General features: G+C 35.3%; 1 protein-coding gene across 7 annotated transcripts in view; it reads left to right on the top strand.

Annotated features, from left to right (window-relative positions):
• The window catches only part of CEP126 (centrosomal protein 126), an 83,154-nt gene that overhangs the window by 12,003 nt on the left and 49,367 nt on the right, over nt 1-21,784 (top strand). For all 7 annotated transcript variants that reach the window (XM_070425911.1, XM_070425906.1, XM_070425909.1 and 4 more), the window contains exons 3-4: nt 7,670-7,815; nt 11,796-11,886. In XM_070425911.1, coding sequence (XP_070282012.1) covers nt 7,670-7,815; nt 11,796-11,886 — 237 coding nt within the window. The remainder of the gene's footprint in view (nt 1-7,669; nt 7,816-11,795; nt 11,887-21,784) is intronic.

Here is a 21,784-nt window from a genome sequence, read left to right as displayed (position 1 = left end):
CAGTTTTCTAATCTTCACTAAATGTTGTCTACTTTTTATTTTAACCATTCTTTAAGTGTGCAGTAATATCTCATTATGGTTTTAACATTCACTTCCCCAATGATTAGTGAAACAATATCTTTTCATGTACTTATTTGCCATCTGCCTATTCTCTTTTAATGAAATTTCTCTTAACATATTTTATCTATTTTCTAGTTAAATTATTTGCTTTTTTACAGTTGAGTTTTGATAGCTCTATATATTCTAGATACTAGTCCTTTGTCAGATAAGTGGTTTGCAAATATTTTCTACTGTGCTAATGCTTATCTTTTTATATTCTTAATTTGGTTTTTCTCAGAGCAAAAGTTTTTAATTTTTAGGAAGTCCAGTTTATCAATTTTTATTTTTATAGATTATACTTTTGATTTCAAGTCTGAGCTCTTTGCTTGGCCCTGGATTCTGAAGATTTTCTCCTATGTTTTTTCCTAGAAGTTCTATAAACTTTTTATAGCTTATCCTATATAATAAAGAGGTAATATGCAAATTGACCCTCACACCCTCACAAGATGGCGGCCTACAACCAGGCTGGCAAGGTGGTTAGTGAGGGACGACCAAACAACTGAACAAGCAGGCTGCATGGGGCAACCAAGCCAGCAGGGGGATCAGTGAGGGAAACCAAATGACTGAATAAGCAGGCTGTGTGGGGCAACCAGGCCGGCAGTGGGGGCCTCTTGGGGGCAACCAGGCCAGCAGGGGGTGCATTTGGGGTGACCAGGCTGGCGGGGGGTATAGTTGGGGGCAGCCAGGCTGGCGGGGGGGGCAGTTAGAGGCAAGCAGGCAGGTGAGCGATTAGGAGCCAGTGGTCCAGGATTGTGAGAGGAATATCCAACTGCCAGTTTAGACCTGATCCCTGGGATCGGGCCTAAACCAGCAGTCAGACATCCCCCAGGGGGTCCCGGATTGGAGAGGGTGCAAGCTGGGCTGAGGGGACCCCCCCCCCCACCATGCATGAATTTCATGCACCAGGCCTCTAGTAGGTTTATAAACTATATAAAGTTTATAGTTTTATAGTGATATATTTTAATTTAACTTTTATATAAGGTATGAGACTTAGGTCAAGGTTTTTTGTTTTGTTTTGTCTATGGATATCCAGTTAGTCTAGCATCATTTGTTGGAAAAGCTATCTTTCCTCCATGAATTCTTTTTGCACCTTTTCAAAAACCAGCTGAGCATATTTGTGTGGGTTTAGTTCTGGATTCTCCATTCTGTTAATCTTTATGTCTATCCCTCTACCAATACTACACAATTTTGATTTTATATATATATATATATGGTAAATCTTCAAATACAATAGACTGATTCCTCTCACTTTATACCTCTTTTTCAAAATTGGTTTAGGTATTCTAATTTGTTTGCCTTTCATATAAAATTTAGAATAATCTTGTCAGTACTTGCAAAAAGTATTGCCTAGATGTTTCTAGAAATTCCATTATTACCTGTATATCTATGTGGTGTAGGGAGGACTGACATCTTTTCTATGTTTTCTCTTAATAAATCTACTGAGTTTTTCATTTCAGTTGTATTTTTTAAGTTTTAAAATTTCCATTTGGGTAGTCTTTATATATTCTATTTATTTTTGAGACCTATTTTTTTCATTTGCAAACATGTCCATAGTTGTTCATTGAAGCATTTTTCTCATGCTTCAAAGATTTTATCAAGCATTTAAAATTTTTGTCAGATAGTTCTAACATCTCTATCATCTTGATTTTGGCATCTTTAGATTATCTTTTTCATTCAGTTTTAGATCTTCCTAATTCTTGGAATGACAAGTGATTGTCTTTTGAAATCTGGGCACTTTTGTATTGTGTTATAGACTCTTGGGCTTATTTAAACCTTCAGCTTTAGCTGGCTGTCTTTGGCACTGTGCCAACATAGAGAGAGAGATTAGGAGAAACCACCTCATTGCTAGGTTGGTTGGGGGAGGGGCTCTTTATTACTGCTGATCAGTAGTGGGAGTGCTAGCTCTTCTTCACATGGTCTCCATTGATACCCTGGTGGGAATATCCTCATTTTAAAATGTAATATTTTATTCTTAAAAACATTTTTTCTCCAATTGCATTTTTTAATTTGAAACAGTGATAGTTTATCATATTTTAAAATTTCTTTAATTTCTAATTATCTCAAAAAATAATTGAATTTTAAACTTAAATATGATCATATGTCCAGACAGTTGTAACTACCTAAATCTGAAACGTGGCTTCATCCACAAAGAAAAAAATGCATCACAAAAGGCCAGCTCTCCAGTCCTGCATGTGTCTCCTGTGACCTTGAGTACTCTTAATACTGCTTGAGTTCTATTGTTAAAGAAAGTTGTGGCCACGATGGTTATTTCTGTGGTATCAGTTGTCACTTCTCCTCTTTCATTTTTTATTTTATTTATTTGGGTCCTTTCTCTTTTTTTTCTTCATGAGTCTGGTTAAAGGTTTATCAATCTGGTTTGTCTTTTCAAAGAACCAGCTCCTAATTTCATTGATCTTTTGTATTATTCTTCTAGACTCTATTGTGTTTATTTTTCATTGTGATCTTCATATTTCTTTCCTTTTATCCACTTTGGGCTTGGTTTGTTTATTCTTTTTTTAGTTTCTTTACATGTAAGATTAGATGGTTTATTTGAGATTTTTCTTGTTTCTTGAGGTAGGCCTGTATTGCTATGAATTTTCCTCATAGGACTGCTTTTACTGTGTCCCATAGATTTTGGATTGTTGTATTTTAATTTTCATTTGTCTTAAAGTATCTTTTTTGTTTTGTTTTGTTAATCCTAAGGATATTTTCCCATTGATTTTTAGACAGAATGGAAGGAAGGGGGAGATACACAGAGAGAGAAACATCATTGATGTGAGAGAGACACATTGATTGGTTGCCTCCCGCATGTGCCCCAACCCGGGCCAGGGATCAAACCTGCAAACAAGGTACATGCTCTTGACTGGAATCATACCCAGGACCCTTCAGTCTGCGGGCTGACATTCTATCCACTGAGCCAAACTGGTTAAAGGGGCTCAAAGTATCTTTTGATTTCTTCCTTAATCTCATTGTTAACCCATTTATTGCTTAGTAGTATGTTTTTTAACCTTCATTTGAGTGCTTCTCCATTTTATTCTTGTAATTGATTTCTAGTTCCATACCATTGTAGTCGAAAAAGATGTTTGATATTACAGTCTCCTTAAATTTATTGAAACTTGTTTTGTGTCCTAACATGTGGTCTATCTTGGAAAATTTTCCATGTGAACTTGAAAAGAATGTATATTCTGGGGCTTTAAGCGAAATACTCAAAAGTATCAATTAAATTCATCTAGTAGAATGTGTCTTTTAAGGTTGCTATTCCCTTGTTGATTTTCTGTTTGAAAGATCTATCCATGATGTCAACGGTATTTTAAATAATATAAGTGTATTACAGTCAATCTCTTCCTTTATGTCTATCAATATTTGCTTTGTATATTTAGATGCTCCTATGTTTACAACAGTTACATCCTTTTGTTAGAATGATCTCTTTATCATTGGGTATTATATTTGCTTTTATTACAACCTTTGTTTTAAAGTTCATTTTGTATGGTATAAATAGTGCTACCCAACTTTTTTGTTTCCAATTGCATAAAATATCTTTTTCTATCCCTTTATTTTTAGGCTATAGGTATATTTTTATCTGAATTGGGAATATTGTAGACAGCATATATATGGATATTGTTTTCTTATTCATGCTGCTACCCTGTCTTCTGATTAGGCATTTAAATCTATTTATACTTAGAGTAATTATTGATGTATACACAGTTATTACCAGTTTATTATTCATATTTATGTTCCTTTTTTTCCTTTAAAAAGTCCCTTCAATGTTTTTTGTAATAATAGTTTGGTGGTGATAAACTTCTTTAGCTTTTTTAGGTCTGGGAAGTTCAATTTAAATGATAGCCTTGCTGGGTAGAGTAGTCTTGTTTGTAGGTCTTTGGGTTTCATCACTTTGAATATTTCATGCCAATCCCTTCTGGCCTGCAAAAGTTCTGTTAAGAAATCAGCTGATAGTCCTATTAGAGGTCCCTTGTAGTTAACTTTCTCTTGGTGCTTTTAAGATTCTCTTTTTGTCTTTAACCTTTCCCATTTTAATTAGGATGTGCCTTGGTGTTGGTCTTTTTAGGTTTATCTTGTTTTGGACTCTGCTTTCTGAACTTGTATGTCTTCTTCCTACACTGGGTTAAGGAAATTTTTTCAGTACTTCTTCAAATAGGTTCTCCGTCCCTTGCTCTCTCTCTTCTTTCTGGTATCCCTATGATGAAGATGTTCTTACACTTGATGTTTTCCAAGAGGTCCTTTAAACCAGCGGTAACCAACTGGTGGTCCACGGACCACTAGTGGTCCATGAGGTCTGAAAGGTTGGTGACCACTGCTTTAAATTATCCTCATTTTTTAATTCTTTTTTCTGTTGGCTTCTCTGATTAGGTGTTTTCTGCTGCCTTATCTTCCAAATTGCCAATTCAGTCCTTTGCTTTATCTGATCTGATATTGATTCCTTTTAGTGTAGTGTTCATTTCAGTTATTGTATTCTACATTTCTGGCTGATTCTCTTTTTTATGGTTTTTATGTCCTTTTATACCATTGAAGTTCTCACTAAGTTCGTTGAGCATTATTTTAATTGTATGCGGGAAACGTATTTATACGTTTTACGTTGACTGGTAGTAAGTAGAGCGCGGGACACGTATTAATACGTTTTTTTATAGACTAGCGGTAGAATGCGGGTAACATATAGATATGTAAACTAAAGTTATCGTAATTTTACTGAACATTGCCATTTGTGCAAAAAAAAAAATAGCAAAAATGGCCCGCACCACGCGCCACCTGTTAGCGCGCGATAAAAACTAACCACAAACAATGTATTAACCATTGTTTTGAACTCTATATCTGGTAGATTACTTGCCTCCATTCCATTTCACTCTTTTTCTGGAGATTTCTCCTGTTCTTGCAATGTTTCCTTTTCTCCCCATTTTGGCTATCTCTCTGTTTTCGTTCCTATGTATTAGGTGGGTCTTTTATGTCTCCCATTCTTGGTATCATGGCCTTATGTTGTAGGTGTTCTATGGGGTCAAGGAGTACATGTCCCTGATCAACTGAGCCAGGTGTTCCAGGAGTGTCCTTTTTGTGGGTTATGTCTGCCCTTCTTTTAAGTTTTTCCTTGTTTGTCTTATTTTTTCATTGGTTGCTTCCAGTTTTATATTTCACATATTAGTGAAAGTCATATGGTTCTTGACTTCTATATCTGATTTATTTCACTTAGCATAATATTCTCAAGATCCATCCATGTTGTTGCAAATGGCAGTATTTTATCATTTTTATGGTTGAGTAATATTTCATTTTATATATGTGCCACATCCTATGTATAACATCATCTATCAAAGGACACTTCAGTTGTTCCCATGTCTTAGTCACCATGAATAATGCTGCAATGAACATAGTGAAGCATCTATCTTTGCATATAGATACCAAATGCTTCTAACATTATTAGCTAAAAAAATTATTTTCCTCATTGAATGGGTTTGGCACCCTTCTTGTAATTCATTTGACCTTGCAAAGGTTTATTTCTTGGCTCTATGCTCCATTGGTCTGTGCATCTATCTTTATGTCAGTACTACAATGCTTTGATTCCCATAGATGTTAGTAAGTTTTTAAATCAGAAAGTATAAGACTTTTGTCATTGTTCTTTTTCAATAAAGTTTTGATCATTTGGGGTCCCTTGAGATTACATATGAATTTTAAGATGTATTTTTTATGTTTCTGGAAAAAAAATCATTGGGATTTTGATAAGGATTGTCATTTTGGGTAGTATTGACATGTTAACAACATTAAGTCTGCCAATCCATTAACATGGGATGTCTTTCCATTTGTGTGTGTGTGTGTGTGTGTGTGTGTGTGAGAGAGAGAGAGAGAGAGAGAGAGAGAGAGAGAGAGAGAGAGAGTGAATTTCTTTCAGGAACATTTTGTAGTTTCAGTATACAAGTCTTTCACCACCGTGATTAAGTTTTTTCCTAAGTATTTTATTCTTTTTGATGCTATTATAAATGGAATTTTTTAAAATTTCCTTCCCAAGGCCAGAGAGAGTTGGGGGGCAGGAGGGAGGGGAGTAAGAGTTCAACCGAAGGACTTGTATGCATGCATATAAGCATAACTAATGGACATAAGACACTGGGGGGTAAGGGAGGGTAGGGGTTTGTCAAGGGCGGGGGGGAAAAAAGGACACTTATGTAATACCCTTTGTAATACTTTAAGCGAAAAATAAAAAAAAAATAAAAAATAAAATAAAAAATAAAATTTCCTTCCCAGATTGTTTGTTGTTAGTATACAAAAACACAACCGATTTTTGTATGTTGATTTTGTATCCTACTGTATTTGTTTAATTAGTTTTAACAGTGTTTTCATAGAATCTTCCAGTGCTGTGTTGAATCAAGTGGTGAAAGTACGCTTCTTTGTCTTGACATGGAGGGATTATTTAAGGAGTTTGTTTGTTTGGAGAGGTAAAAATCTTCTCTCCCTCCTGTGGCACTACACTACAACCTCCTACTTACCATAGGAGTTAGACCACTTGAAGATCAGTAGCCCTACTTCCCAGAAATATAGTTCCACAAATCTGAGTTATTTAGACTGGAATAATGCCCCAACCAGTGGATGCTTTGGAAAGATAGTTACTAGTAACCTATGACACTAAAAATCTTAAAGATTAGTTCTACCAACCACCCCTATCACCATGCATTCCAAGAGGCTTCTCTACCAGTGAGTTGCAGGCTTGCTTTTTAAATTTTTCTCATTATCCAGCAAAAATAATTGAAACACACACATATTTTTCAAACATTAATTCTTTGAAACAGTTTAAAATACAGTTTAAATTAGATAACATAAACAAGTGCCCAGGGGCAATCAAAAATAAATAAAATGTGAATGTTAAGAAAAATAGGGAATGGTAAGGATTATATATAGGTGTTTATAGCCATAAGTGAATAAAAGTCCAGGGATGCCAAGTCTTCCACACTTTCAAGAGAGATTAGAAATCAAGATTTTTATGTAAATTGTCTGGATTTTTAACACAGTTCAGACTTAACATGGCAGCCAATTTTAAATTTTTGGTCTAAAAGAAAAAGAGAAATATACAGTATTTCCTTTACTGTCTTATAATTTGCAAGACTGCTTCTTTCACCAATGAATTAGTTCTTCACATTACAGAAAATAAGGTAGCTTTTTAGAAAAAAATTTTTCTGCAGCAGAACTTGGGAGGTAGGAAATTAGAAAGAGCCTCATTGTAAAGACTTCTCTTTGACCTGGATAAAGTTCTGAAATTACCACTTACAAAGCTATTTAAATTTTTTTGCCAATGGCTTTTTTAAAATGCTAGATGTGTTGTTTCTAAGTCAATAAAATTTTTAAATATATAGGGTGCCCCAAAAATGTTTACATACTTTAACAGCTGGTAGTTCAATTTTGATAATGAAATGTATTTTAATAAACACTGCTTTTATGATTATTCAAAGTGTGTGTATACATTTTTGAGACACCCTATATTACTAGTATATAATGCATTGTTTTGAAACTATTTTCTGTGTTGAGATTTTTAAAACTTATTACCTAATTCTGCTATCTTCTTTATGTTTAAATTTAGATATTTTGAAGAGAAACAAAAAGAACGAGAAGAAAGAGAACACCAAATTAGAGAACAAATACTTCAACAAAGAAAAGAGAAGTTTGAAGAAGTTACTGAAAATTTCCAGCGGGCCCATATTCCTCTTTCACAGCGGAGGAGAGCAGGTATCTTAATTTCTAGAATAATATGAGAACAAAAATGAAAGCTATAATCACATTTGACTTGAGTAAATGACAAAATAATAAAGAAACAACATAGACATTTAAATTAAAAAGACTAGTATCCCTTTTTAAGTAATAAGACTTTAACCAAATGAAAAATTGCAATTTAATTTAGGTTTAATTTGGAGAATATTTTGTTGGTTGTATTAGTAAATTTTGAATTTTCACAAGTTTGTTTCTACTTTATACGGCTTAAATGTTTTGTTATTTTTAAATTTGACCTAATAAATAGCTTTATAAAAGGAAAATTTAACATTTAGGCTCAGTAAATTAGTGTCACATTTATTCTGGCATTTATTCACATGTTACTCAAGTTCATATTTGAGAGACTGGCAAAATAAAAGGAAAGTCTACACAGTGATATAATCTAACAATTTAAGACCTGGAATCAATTAATAATTTAAATGTGATTGTGGTTGATTCTTTGGTATCCATCTACATTTTTTATACCTTAAATAATAACATGGAATTAACAACAAACTGTCAAAGCTTCAGAAAGAAAAGGGATAGGCAGCATCTTTATGTGTTCACCAAACATATGTTATACCTGGGCTAAGCACAACTATAGAGAAATCTAATTGTACTCTACCATTAAAGATCTCACAGCTTATTTTGGAGCTGAGAATAATATAGACATTGAAAATAAATATAGTGATAATTGCTATGGTAGCAGAATGTATTATAAGAACATAGAACAAACACTAAGCCTATACTGGAATATCAAGGGCATCATCCCTGGAAAAAATAACAATTTTAACCTTAAAAAATAAACATTTTGCCAGGCAAGAGAAACCAAACCAAAAATTTAAAAAAAAAACTTCCCAGACAGAAGGAATAGTTTTTACAAATAAATTATGTATTGCAGTATATCTGAAGCATAGTATGGTGGGGAGGGGAAAGTGAAAAGAAGTGGTTTTGAGGCTAGAAAAATTTTAGTTGGAACCAATTCTCAAAGAGCACTGTATGCCATGGTAGGAATCTCATCTTTCTCCAAAATGCAATCAACTTAATGTATTTTAACTTAAATGCAAACCATTATTGTGCCAGTAAGAAATATTGCTGTCAGTAAGGGCAACTAGTAATACTACTAAAAATAATAATAGCTTAGAGGTGAAAGGGATTCATTTTTCTCTTGTATATTATGAAAGCCTTAGGTTGTTTTGATGATTATGCAGTGTCACTAGTAACCCAGACTCCTTCTGTCCCTCAACTCAACCATCCTTAGTATGTGGTTTATATCTTCACTCTCATGGTTACATGGTAGCTTCTGGAACTCCAGCCATCATGTCAATGCTATTGGCAAGGAAGAAAGAAGAAATGTAAAGGCCAAAAGGCTATACCTCTGAGCTACCTTTAAATTTTTTATATGTCCATCTGCAAAAGAGATTGAAAAAAATTTTTATGTGTTTATATTGCCACCCCTAACAATATAGAGTCTATTGCCAAGAAAGAAAGGAAAAATTGATATTAGGAAGGAAATTAGGGGTCCCTGCTACAATTAGATTTATTTGTTAGAAAGATAATTACAGTTACCACATGGAAGATAGATTGAAGTAGAGACACTAAAATAGGTAGAGTAGAGATTATTTTAATATTTGAGGCAAGAGATGCTAAGCTACTAAATTAAAGCACTTCACTGGATATGGTAATAAGAGGTAATATATTCAGGATATATAATCAGTACATTGAATTTGAGCCTCACATGACTCATTCAAATGGGGAAATCAAATCAGCAACTAGAAATATGGGCCTGAAATTTAAGAAAAAGATATGGAATTGAAATCTATATTTAAGAGTCACTAATGAGTAGATATATATAGTTGATAAATGAAGCCATAGGAAAGATAAGCTAAATAACAGAGTATAAACCAAAGACTGAGTATAGGGCCTAAAATAAAGTCTTTATACACACTATTACATTTACTACAGGTAGAGCAAGAAAAACTAAAAGTGGATTTTGAGAAGTAGTTATCAAGAAAGCAGATGCAAATCAAAAGAAAACAAAGAAAATAATGTATATGAAGACAAAAGAGGAGGTAGTTTTAAGAGAGAAGATATAATAATTTGTGTCAAATGCCTCAGAGAAGTAGTTACCACTCATGAATATTGTTTGCTTCAAAAAGGGTGCTAATCAAAGCATCTAGGTACAAAGAGTCAAAAGAGTTTTTGCAAAAACAAATTATATGCTTTCATAAAACCTGTATTTATCCCTGACTTCCAGGATATATTAATTGTAAAATCAAGGCCGAGATCAGTATACATAATATTTTGCCTTCTATGTGAGAAAAGGGGAAAATTCCAATATATTTACTTATATTTGCATAAAGAGACAATGAAAGAATATATGAATGAGCAATGAGAGTAAGCTGCCAAATGTGTATCATATATTCTTTATTTCTGAATATGAATATATTACCTGTACAAAATATTAATAACTTAAGAAAATTCAGTGCTATCAATGAAGAACAAAACTATGTAAGACAGCTATTGGTCTATGAGTTTAGTTTATCATGTATGCATGATAGCTGACTCTTTCCCATGCTACAAAAGAAGAACGACGGATTGATGGTTTCAGTGAAGTCAGAAAATTGTTAGAGGGAGAATATGAGAGTAAAACAATGGCACTAGTGGGTTAAATGAAATAATAACACCCTAATACACAGTAAGCACTCAAAAAACCTAGGCTTATATTATCCTCAGCAAATGAGAGGTAGTTACTGGGAGGTCATAAGATAACAACAAAAGTAATAATGGTGGTTGTAAATTGACCTAAGTTAGTTTTTAAGTTGTCTTTGATAGACAAGTGGTGAAAGTTAATAAAAGCAAATCTCAGACTATCATCTAGCATGACTAGTCATTAGCAAAGCAGATATAAAACAATTTATACAACTTTTTCAGTAAATTCAAGAAAGTCCCAGTTCTCTGTCTTTTTAGGTTCTCTGACTGCACCTTAAATGAAAGGTCCTTACACAGCCACATTCCAGAGACAGAATTCTATGCCTTCTGGTATTGGACATCAGAAATGTTCCTATATTAACGGCTGGACACCAGACTGGTTAGAGATGAAACCTGAAATGCCATTCGTAACGTAAAGAGTATAGACCTCCCTAGATTCTTATTCTGTGTTCATGCAAGGGTTGGGACTGATTAAAATGTTTAGGCAAATCCACTTGTTTTGAATGCCTTTAATTTCAACAAAGAAAGCCCATATTAAATATTCATCAGGCTATTCAAAAGGCTATTATTTTTCACTAATAAAAATCCATTTTGGACATTGATTATGCTAATTAGAAAAAGCTACAGCTTGATAGTATCTGCCTCAAGAGGACTGGTCCTTTATGATTAGAATATCCAGCAAACCATTTCATAATTGTGTTTTGGTCACTAGTATATTATGCTATTACTCCTTGATTAGGGAAATGGTCTATCTCTGGAGTTCAAGTCTGAACTAATCCATACATAATAATATACTGGTTTTGCTTAAGCATTTTAGGGTAAATAACAAACATTGTAATAAGGGAAGTTTGATGACATGGGTTTTTCAAAGGAGAAAGCAGGAAAGACAGTGTGGAGGTGCCAAGATTTGAATTATAGGTAGTATGTAATCAGAGAAAAATCATGTCTTAAGAGAGTTTCAGGAGAAATAATATACTTAGAAGACAGCTGTGTTTCGCCAGGCCAGTGTGGCTCAGTGGTTGAGCACCAGCCTATGAACCAGGAAGTCACGGTTCAGTTCCCAGTCAGGGCTCATCCCCAGATTGCTGGCTCGGGTTGTGGGCTCAAAGCCCAATAGGGGACTTGCAGAAGGCAGCTGATCAATGATTCTCATCATTGATGTTTCTACTTCTATAAAGAGATTGTTGACGATGCAGTAATTCTGAACTATTTGATTTTTATTATCCCCTTACTTTTTCAAAAACCAGTGCCTCCATTAGAAGAGGCCCTCAAACAAATTCAAGAATCCAACTTAAAAGTAAACTTTCCCTCTTCCCACAGACCAACAATAAACTTGAGGTAAGTAATTTATTATCATGTGTAATTATTAATGTATAATAATTAAATAAGTCTCTAGTTGCTGAGTTTATAGGCCTTTTCATCACTTACTCCTCACTCCTTAATTACTATTTTATTTTCACAGATTAAATTAAGGTTAAGTGGAATATAAATATTTTGCTTCAAGAATAAGGCAGAATTTTAGTTTGTTGTCTTGGAATTACAATGCTGCTTAGGTTGAATAATTGTCTTTGGAAACTATCATCAAAACCATTTTTAAATATTGATATTGGTTATTCATCTTTGCCAAGATGAGAAAATTGTGTTGAATTATAGTGATATAATTTTAAGTAAAAGGAGTAACTCTGTGGTTAGAAATGGGTTTTTCCTCACTGAAAATCTTTCCCTGGTGTCTTGAAAAAGCTACAGTGTCTCCTGCTTCCTCTCCAGGTTAGCTTAAATGTGTCATCTAGAAGCAATAAGATGGCAAACCAACAGAGTACTCTCTGACATCCTATATTTCCCATTTATTTATTAGAAATGTTTGTTGGAGCTACTACATGCATAACACTAGGTCAAGAATTGTAAAGGGGATATGGAAAAGTATAACAATGTAAAATACAATCATTATATAAACTAGGAGAGAAGTGAATGCTTCAAGAATATAGAATAGTACCAAACAAGTAATGATAATAATATTTAATATTTATTTACTAGAGACAGCTACATTTCAGGCATAAATTATGTTAATATTTTACCTGTACCTGATGTCATTTACTAAAGTACTTCCATTTTTAGAATACCTGTGGCCAATAGTTTCCTGGATCAGAACTAGGAACAATTAAATTATCCTCTCAGTCTTCATTGTAGTTCAGGCAAGACCTCATGGAATAGAGGAGACTCTTCAGCAAAGCTTTAAAGAAAATAAGAGTTAATCATTACACAAGAGGATGGATGTCATTCCAGACAGAGGGATGAACATGTGCAAAGGCCAAGAGTAATAGAAGGAAAGATGTGGTGTGGGAGTAAGAGCATGGCTGAATGATAGAATGCAAAATAACAATAGCTTGGCTAGATATGAGATTGGTGAGGTAAATACATCTGCATGCTTAGGAATATAAACTTCATCCTGAAAGTTTAAGAGATGCTAATGAAGTATTTTAAACCAATGGGTGATAAGGTCAACTTTTCTTTTTTAACATATTCCGATTTATTGTGAACAAGTGTGGATAATGGATCAAAGATGACCCAAAGAAAAGGCTATTTCATCATATCTATTGGATCTAAAGCTCAAGAGAAAGACCTACTAGTAAGCTTAAGATATGTGAAGCTAACACAATGAATGAGATCAACCATGGAGAATTATGTGCTGTGATAGCAAGATTAGGATAAAACACTAAAAAACAGCAACATTTAAGAAGTGAAAAAGGAGAAGCCTACAAAGAGGAATAGAATGGGTAAGATAGGACTAGGAGAGGGTGGTATCATGGAATTAAAGAAAGTTTATGAAGATCAAATCGTTTCTAGGGAACCAATAACAAAAAGTTACATCTTCCAGGATCCTGGCAGGAAACAGGTGGCACATTTAAAAGGAATAACTGAAAAGAGGTTAATAAAGGGACTAGGAAGCCAACTAAAGATGGTGAAGCACCCATGGAAGTGACAACAAAGTCAGCATGACCATCCCAGGCCTGAACTATAGAAGAGCGCTGCCAGACAGCACCTGCAGTCCTAGTAGAGGAACGTTGCCACTGTTAAACCAAGCGCAGCAGAGAGGAAGCCACCAGAATAATTACCAAAAACCTATATTTTCTGTCACCCTCCCATTTCTTGCTAGTGTCTTCCATTGGCCAAACTCAGCCATAAAACAAAAGCCAGGGATCACTTGGTCTCTGCCAGGCAGAGACAAGTGGGGAGGTGAATCTGAGGGAGCAAAGAGAATATCGAGCACAGATGTGTCGCTATATTCCACAACAAAATAGTCACACTGGCAGCCTTTGGCAGAGCAATTTTATTGGAGGGATGGGGACAGAAAAGAGATTGCAATGAGTTGTAAAAAAATAGAACAAGAAAGTAACGATAACAAGTGTAACTTGATTGTGAAATGAAAAGAGTGATAGGACAATAGCCAGACAGAATGGAAATGTGTATGATATATGGTCCTCTCTCCAAGAAAGTTTTGCAGTTAAGTTATAATACCATGCAATGATAATTACATGATATTACATGCGTAATACCATGTAACGGGGGCTGTTACAGAAATATTAGCATAGTAATAAAGAAGTACAAAATTTACAGTTGGGAAGAGGACTTAAAGGATGCATATGAATTGTCTAATAAAGAAGCATAGGTTGAGTGTAGGCATGTTTAGGCCTACAGTGTTATAAAGGGCACCAACCCTAAGGAAGTAAAAGTGTTCAGAATGGCAGGACTGCAGGATATGTTGCTGGTAGGACAGGAGATGATCTAGAATGCAAATTGGGATCAGATTTTAAATACTTGTGTTTGGCTAGGAAGCAGGGAGTGTTAAATTCCTCTTTATTATTATAGAAAGCTTATTGGTGTGAATGTTGGAGAATGAAAAGGATGGAGAGGAATTAGGGGCAAGGAGACCAGAAAAAAATTAATGGAATAATCCACGGGATTGATATTACTGCCTAAACTAGAATAGTACTATCTTTATAAAGAATAAAAATATTTTGAATAGTTAGGAGAAAAGGATGAGAAAGAAGAAAGAATGAAGTTGCCTTTTCACAGTGCATAAAAGTGACATAAATAAGTTTAAAAAGGTTTATCAAGCAGAAGTATAAGAATTGGAGTATGGAGACAATAGTGGCAGGAAAATCGGAAAGATCCAGCTATGATTTTTTTTTAATCTTTACTGTTGAAAGTATTATATGTCCCCCCATTGACTCTGTCTAGCCCATCCTCTCCCCTCACCCTATTGTCTGTGTCCATGGGTTACGCACTCAAGTTCTTTGGTTGATCTCTTCTGCCCTGGCCGGTATGGCTCAGTGGTGGGGCGTCGGCCTGCACACCGAAGCGTCTCGGGTTCGATACCCAGTCGAGGGCATGTACCTGGGTTGCAGGTTCATTCCCAAGCTCCAGGCAGGGCACTTGCAGGAGGCAACCAATTGATGTGTCTCTCACATCAATATTTCTCTCTCCCCCAACCCCTGAGGAGACCTAAGAATAACTGAGGATCAGAACTCTTTTTCCCATCCACCCCCACACAATATCAGAATATTACTTCAATGCAATGAGGTACAGGCTTCACAGCTCACAAATCTTTACTGTTTTGTCCTCTTAAAAACTTGAATTGAGACATGTGCCAACCATCAGAGAGAAATAGGAATTCTGACTTCAATTAAACAAGATTAGAAGTCCCAGGAAGCTTTTGAAATCAAGTATCAATGACTAAGAATAGCTGTTATCAAAAAGGTAACAAATGCTGGAGAGGATGTGGAGAAAGGGGAACCATTTTGTTGGTGGGAATATAAATTGGTACAGTCACTATGGAAAAGAGTATGAAAGTTTCTCAAAAAATATATCTAACTAGTTATAAAAGCAATAAGTTCTGGGATCTAATATACAGCATGGTGACTACACTTAATAGTACTGTATTATATACTTCAAAGTTGCTAAGAGAGTAGATCTTGAGTATTCTCACCACCACAACAAAATAAACAGGTAAATATATGAGCTGAAGGGTACATTAATGGTTAATGCATACACACACACACACACACACACACACACACGTGTGTATCAAATCATCACATTGTACACTTTTAACTTACACATTGTTATGTGTCAATTTTTTTTCTCAATAAAGCTCTGGGGGTGGGGTGGATCAGTTATTAAAGTGACATCAGCAAAATAATAGTGTAATAGCCAAAAAAATGAGATAAAATTTAATTACAAAAATGTTTCAATCCAAAAATAAGGAAATAGATATAATAAGGAAGATAGGAGACAAATAGAAACAGAGTAAGATCATTGATTTTAACCAAATCATAGCAATAATTACATTAAATGTATATGATTAAAAATCCCTAATTTAAAGGCAGAAATTTTAAAATGGGATAAGAAATCAAAACTTCCCTAACTGGTTTTGTTCAGTGGATAAAGCATTGGCCTGTGGACAGAAAGGTCCCAGGTTTAATTCTAGTCAAGGCATGTACGTGGGGTGCATGCTCAATCCCTGACCCTGGTCTGGGGTGTGCAGGAGGCAACAAATCTTTGTGTCTTTCTCACATCGATGTTTCTCTCTCTGTGTCTCTCCTGCTCCTTTCCACTCTCTCTAAAAATCAATGGGAAAAATATCCTTAGGTGAGGATTAACCTAAATAAATAAACAAACAGACTAATGTTAAAAGAGTGGTAGTGAAGTAGAAAAGAAAAATAGAAAGAAAAGATATTTCATGAAAAGAGTAGATTATGACTTTAGTATATGATAGAATAAAGAAAATGAAAAAAGCAAAACTATCAAAAGAAGCTGAAATTTTGAGTCTTGACAATTGAAGGAATTTGGTGACTTTAAAAATAAAAGGAGCATAATGAAAGGGTACAGGTTTGGCAAGATATTGCTAAATTTTTCTTGAGCCTTCTGAATTGAGATAAATGTCCAAGTAGAAATGCATAAAAATAATTTCAACTGAGATGACATGAGTGGTCAAGGCTATAGAAATAGATTTGAAAGTCAAGATTGTATATGTTGTTGCTTAATTTTTATATGTACCTATGTCTTCCCAACCAGATTTTAATATTTTAGAAAACAATGGCTAAATATTACACATGCTTACACATCCTACAATACTTAGCTCAGTGCTATCTATACATTGTGGAGGTATTCAATAAATAAATACTTTGAATGGAAAAAGATCACTGATATAAGTGAACACTTCTCAGAGGATATAAACTTGACCTGAAACTTATTGGATGAGGAGAATATTCACCAGAGACAAAGATTGAGAACTCTAGACAAAGATAGTGTAGTGTGCAAAAAGGCGTGAAGACATGAAAGGACATGTTGTGTTAAGATAGCTGAAAGTAGTTCAACTTGGCTAACGTGTAGGGTGGAAAGATAGGTTGGTTGGAAAGGAAATCATGAGTTAAATCATGATGAGCCTTATTAAGAAGTTTGTCCTTAACCAATTACTGAAAGATTTGAAGCAAGCATACGGCATTTATTATTTTAGAAATATTGCCAGAATGGAAAAGAGTAGGGTAAGATTAAAGGTGGGAAAAATCAGATAGAGTGGTACTTTAGTTCATGAAAATGATGACTTCTTGAGAGCTTTTAGGAAGTTGAATCAACATGATTTGGTACTGGAAGTTGATTGAGAAGAGTCAAGGATGACTCTGGAGATTAGGTATGGTTAATTAATGAATAGTGAAACCATTTATCAAAATGAGGACTATTAGGGAAGAAGCTGTTTAACGGAGGAAATAACTGGGAGGAGAGTAAGTTGTTGAGTTTGAGACACTTATGAAATATTTCAGGGTCAATTACTCATGGTAAGAAGTCTGGGCCATAAATATAGATATGATAGTTGCCAATGAATAGACGAAACTAAAGCTGGGGGTCAGTACTCACTAGTGGTAATTTTGGGTTCAGCTAAACAGTCAAACTACCATGACTACAAAAAGCCATGTTTGGCTTCAAATAGAGGACAGAAGACACCTAATGTCAACAATCAACGTTCTTCAATAGGAGGAATCTTCCTGGCAGGCCACACAGCAGTCCAAGAGCTAGTCTTTACTATGCCCTTCTCCTCATGAGGGACAGTTCAGCTATAAGGAAAAGAGATCACAGTGGGTGGGCACTCTGGGTTAGAAATCCCATGTTCTAAACAAGACCAGTATTTCTTGTGATGGCTCCACATGAATAGCTTCCAGGTCCATGCAAGAGACATGTCCAGCCAGTTATAAGAATTACCACACTCAGGGAAACCCAAAGCTATAGCTTCCTACCAAATACTTATGGTTTATTGACAGTTCTCTCAATTCAGATGCAATTTACCAATGAAGGGTCATTTTTAACATAATCTATGTGCCTTGTAATACAGCTCAAATCCTACTAATTATCCAGGGGGACAGATTTAGAAAGTTAACACCAAGTCACATTGGTCCATAGAGAAGAACAGATTGTGTTCACTCTTCACTCACATGCAGATATAGATAAGATAACACAGGCAGTATAAAAAAGATTACACAGAGAATATATATGAATAGGTAAGCAAAGAAGAGGGTCACATATCTTTCAAAAATTCTAGCATGTAAAAGACAAAAAAAAAGAGTAGTCAAGAAAGACCCTGAGAAAAAACAACCAGAGAAGTTGGAAATAATCAGAAAAGCATGAAATATGGAAACCAAAGGAATTAAAGTCAGGGAAGATAGCAGTCAAGTGTCTGTTTTTGCAATTATTAGATCAGTTAACTATTAGCAAAATCAATATGTTGAAGTGGTGGAGGTAGAAGCTAGATAGCAAGCAGTATGTTAAGGAAAAAATAAAAGTTGAAGCAGTGAAGACAATGCTTGTAGGGTACTATGGAAAAGCTTGTGTGAAAAGGGAAGATGACAGACAATTAGAGGGGGGTTTAGGATCCAGAGGGAATTTAAAGTGATAAATATTTCCAAACTATTTAGTGTAGAAGTAATGAGCAATTTTGTACAGTTTTTTACTCTGGGGTTTCTTTTTCTATGTATCCAATTGTTATCCCTTGTGATATCGGATATTTTTAGTAAAAAAGCTCTTTGTACTATGAATGAAAGGATAGAATTATTTGTTTAACAGTGTATAGTTTCTTAAAGTCTTCGAAGAGGTAAAATATCAGAACAACTTTGATCTCCCTGTAACAAACAAGCATAGTTATCAATACACTAAATCTTTGCTAGGACTATTGAATAACATCATTGTTTTATGAGAAATTGTTCTTCATTCTAAATTAGAATACATAATTTTCATATTATTCTTGTAATCCTGTATAATAAAGAGCTAATATGCTAATTAGACCAAACAGCAAAAGGATCATCCAGACAACCTTATGGACGAAGCCAGGGCTGCGAGGGCCCAAGGCAGCTGCAGCTGCGAGGACCAAGCCCCTTGCATGAATTTTGTGCATCGTGCCTCTAGTCTACTTATATAAAAACCCTGGGTCGTGTTCATCATGACCAGAACCGTGACCAAGCAGAAGGAAATCAGTCCTGCAGGGGCTGTCTTGGCAATGGCTGCACCCGCCCCCAAACTGTTTCCTGTAAGGGCGAGGTTTGAGGCAGGAACTGCCCTGGGAGCGTGGAGGCATATCTTTATAAAGTGTGCCATGCCAGCACGGCCAAGGGTGAACCTGAGTGGGGGCGGCTGAAAGCTTAGAAAATACAGACAAGAGAATGAAAGCCAGGTCTCGGTGAGACGCTGCTTCTCTGAGAGACAGCGACCATGCCCACAGCCATGCCTTCAGTTTATAGCAGATGCTATGAGGCAAAGTAAGGGCGTGACCAAGATGTTTACAACATTCTCCTGGGTTTCAATCCTACTCAACTACATGCACCTGAACTCTATCAAGCCTACATCACTCAGGCACATGTGGCCACGTGTTTGGAACATAGGTTCAAGCTTACAACTACAGCTGTTGGCTATAATTGTGCTGGGAGGACCCTGCCCTCCAAGCTGGGACTTGCATGTGGCAATGAGAGGACTGTGCCCTCTCATCAGTTCAAGGCTTGAACCTGTCCAAAACACTATAGTGGCCCCCACAATAAAGTTTTAATTCTGTTTCTTTGTTACTAATGTTGTGGTCCCAACCCATAACAAAGAAACAATTTCCGGAGGATGAGGCCCAGGAATCAGGATTTTAAAAAGATTCCCAGGTGATTCTAATGTGCAGCGAAGGTTGAGAACCACTGCTATAGATAATATTAAACATATATCTAAACGTGCAATTCTTTGTCCAAAAAATGAGCATGTTCAAAAAATTAAATGAAGAAAATTTGGATATACTCAATGGAGATTTTCACACATATTTGAGTGATGATTCCATTGATTCCACAGATGATGCTGAAAAGGAAAATTTTCCCATCGAATTTCTTAATAGTATTACTCCTTCGGGAATGCTGTGTCATAAATTCAAATTAAAAGTGGGGCCGAAACCGGTTTGGCTCAGTGGATAGAGCATCGGCCTGGGGACTGAAAGGTCCCAGGTTCGATTCCGGTCAAGGGCATGTGCCTTGGTTGCGGGCACATCCCCAGTAGGAGATGTGCAGGAGGCAGCTGATCGATGTTTCTCTCTCATCGATGTTTCTAACTCTCTATCTCTCTCCCTTTCTCTCTGTAAAAAATCAATAAAATATATTTTAAAAAAAAATTAAAAGTGGGTGCAATCACATGCTACTGAGAAACCTCAATAGTAAATGGGGTCTTTGTAATGGTACCAGATTTATTATCAAAAGATTACAACCTAACATTATCGAAGCTGAAGTGTTAACAGGATCTGCAGAGGGGAGAGGCTGTTCTGATTCCAAGAATTAATTTGTCCCCATCTGACACTGGCCTCCCATTTAAATTGATTTGACAACAGTTTCCCATGATGCCAGCATTTGTGATGACTATTGATAAGTCACAAGAACAAACTCTAGACAAAGTAGGCATATTCCTACCTGAACCCATTTTCGCACATGGTCAGTTATATGTTGCTTTCTCTCGAGTTTGAAGAGCATGTAATGTTACAGTTAAAGTTCTAAGTACTTCATCACAAGTGAAATTAGTCAAGCACTCTGAAAGTGTCTTCACTCTTAATGTGGTGTACAGGGAGATATTAGAATAAGTTTAATCACTTTATCAGTCATTGTTTGCATCACTGTTGTTTTTATATCATGTTTTTGTTGTTTTCATATCATGTTTTTGTTGTTTTCATATCATGTTTTTGTCGTTTTTATATCATGCCTCTGTTGTTATTTCCTTTTGTTACTGTTTATTTATTAATAAATTTATATATTATTTTCATATACATTTTACTAATTTCCTTTCATCTCTCACACTTCTATTATAGAGAAAGGGCAAATAGCAATATTAAAATATCTCCGCTAATTCCCTTTTTTAAAAAAAATATACCTTATTGATTTTTTACAGAGATGAAGGGAGAAGGATAGAGAGTTAGAAACATCGATGAGAGAGAAACATCGATCAGCTGCCTCCTACACACTCCCCACTGGGGATGTGCCCGCAACCAAGGTACATGCCCTTGACCGGAATCGAACCTGGGATCCTTGAGTCCACAGGCCGATGCTCTATCCACTAGGCCAAACTGGTTAGGGCAATTAATTCCCTTTTAATGTGCACAAATTTTGTGCATCAGGCCTCTAGTCTATATAATAAAAGCCTAAGCAACGCTTATGATGGAACAACCAGAATGACCAGTTGCTATGATGTGCTCATATGCAGGAGCTGTCCCCTGGTGGTCAGTGCGCTCCTACAGGGGGAGTGCCACTCAGCCAGAAGCCAGGCTCACTATATTGAAATATACTGTATGACTATGACTTTATGATATCTATATCTATATATACACATACACACATATAAATGTTATGTTTTTGTAAAACAACAGATGTACAAAATTTGTAGAGAGAACACTGGTTTACTTATTAAAAAGTTGACCTTTTCTTCACAGATAACTAACAATATTAAATAATGTTTGTGAAAATGCTTTGTAAACTATAAAACGCTATAAAATATAAGATATTGAAATATTAATGACCAGATGTAAGGTTAATAGAAATATTTATATGTACTATTCATCACAAATATAAGTAAGTTGCAAATAACGAAGAGTTATTATTACATTAAAAAGGCTTTTTGTGGAATATAAATCTAAAATGCGTTAATGAATAAAGCACAGTCATACACCAGTTAATGACCGGGA

This window comes from Myotis yumanensis, unplaced genomic scaffold, assembly GCF_028538775.1.
Source record: "Myotis yumanensis isolate MYYU_CA2020_CCGP unplaced genomic scaffold, mMyoYum1.0.hap1 SCAF_10, whole genome shotgun sequence".
In the NCBI taxonomy this organism is placed as follows: Eukaryota; Metazoa; Chordata; class Mammalia; order Chiroptera; family Vespertilionidae; genus Myotis; species Myotis yumanensis.
Note: the sequence above shows the minus strand (reverse complement) of the source record. Positions and strands in the feature narration are given on the sequence as shown.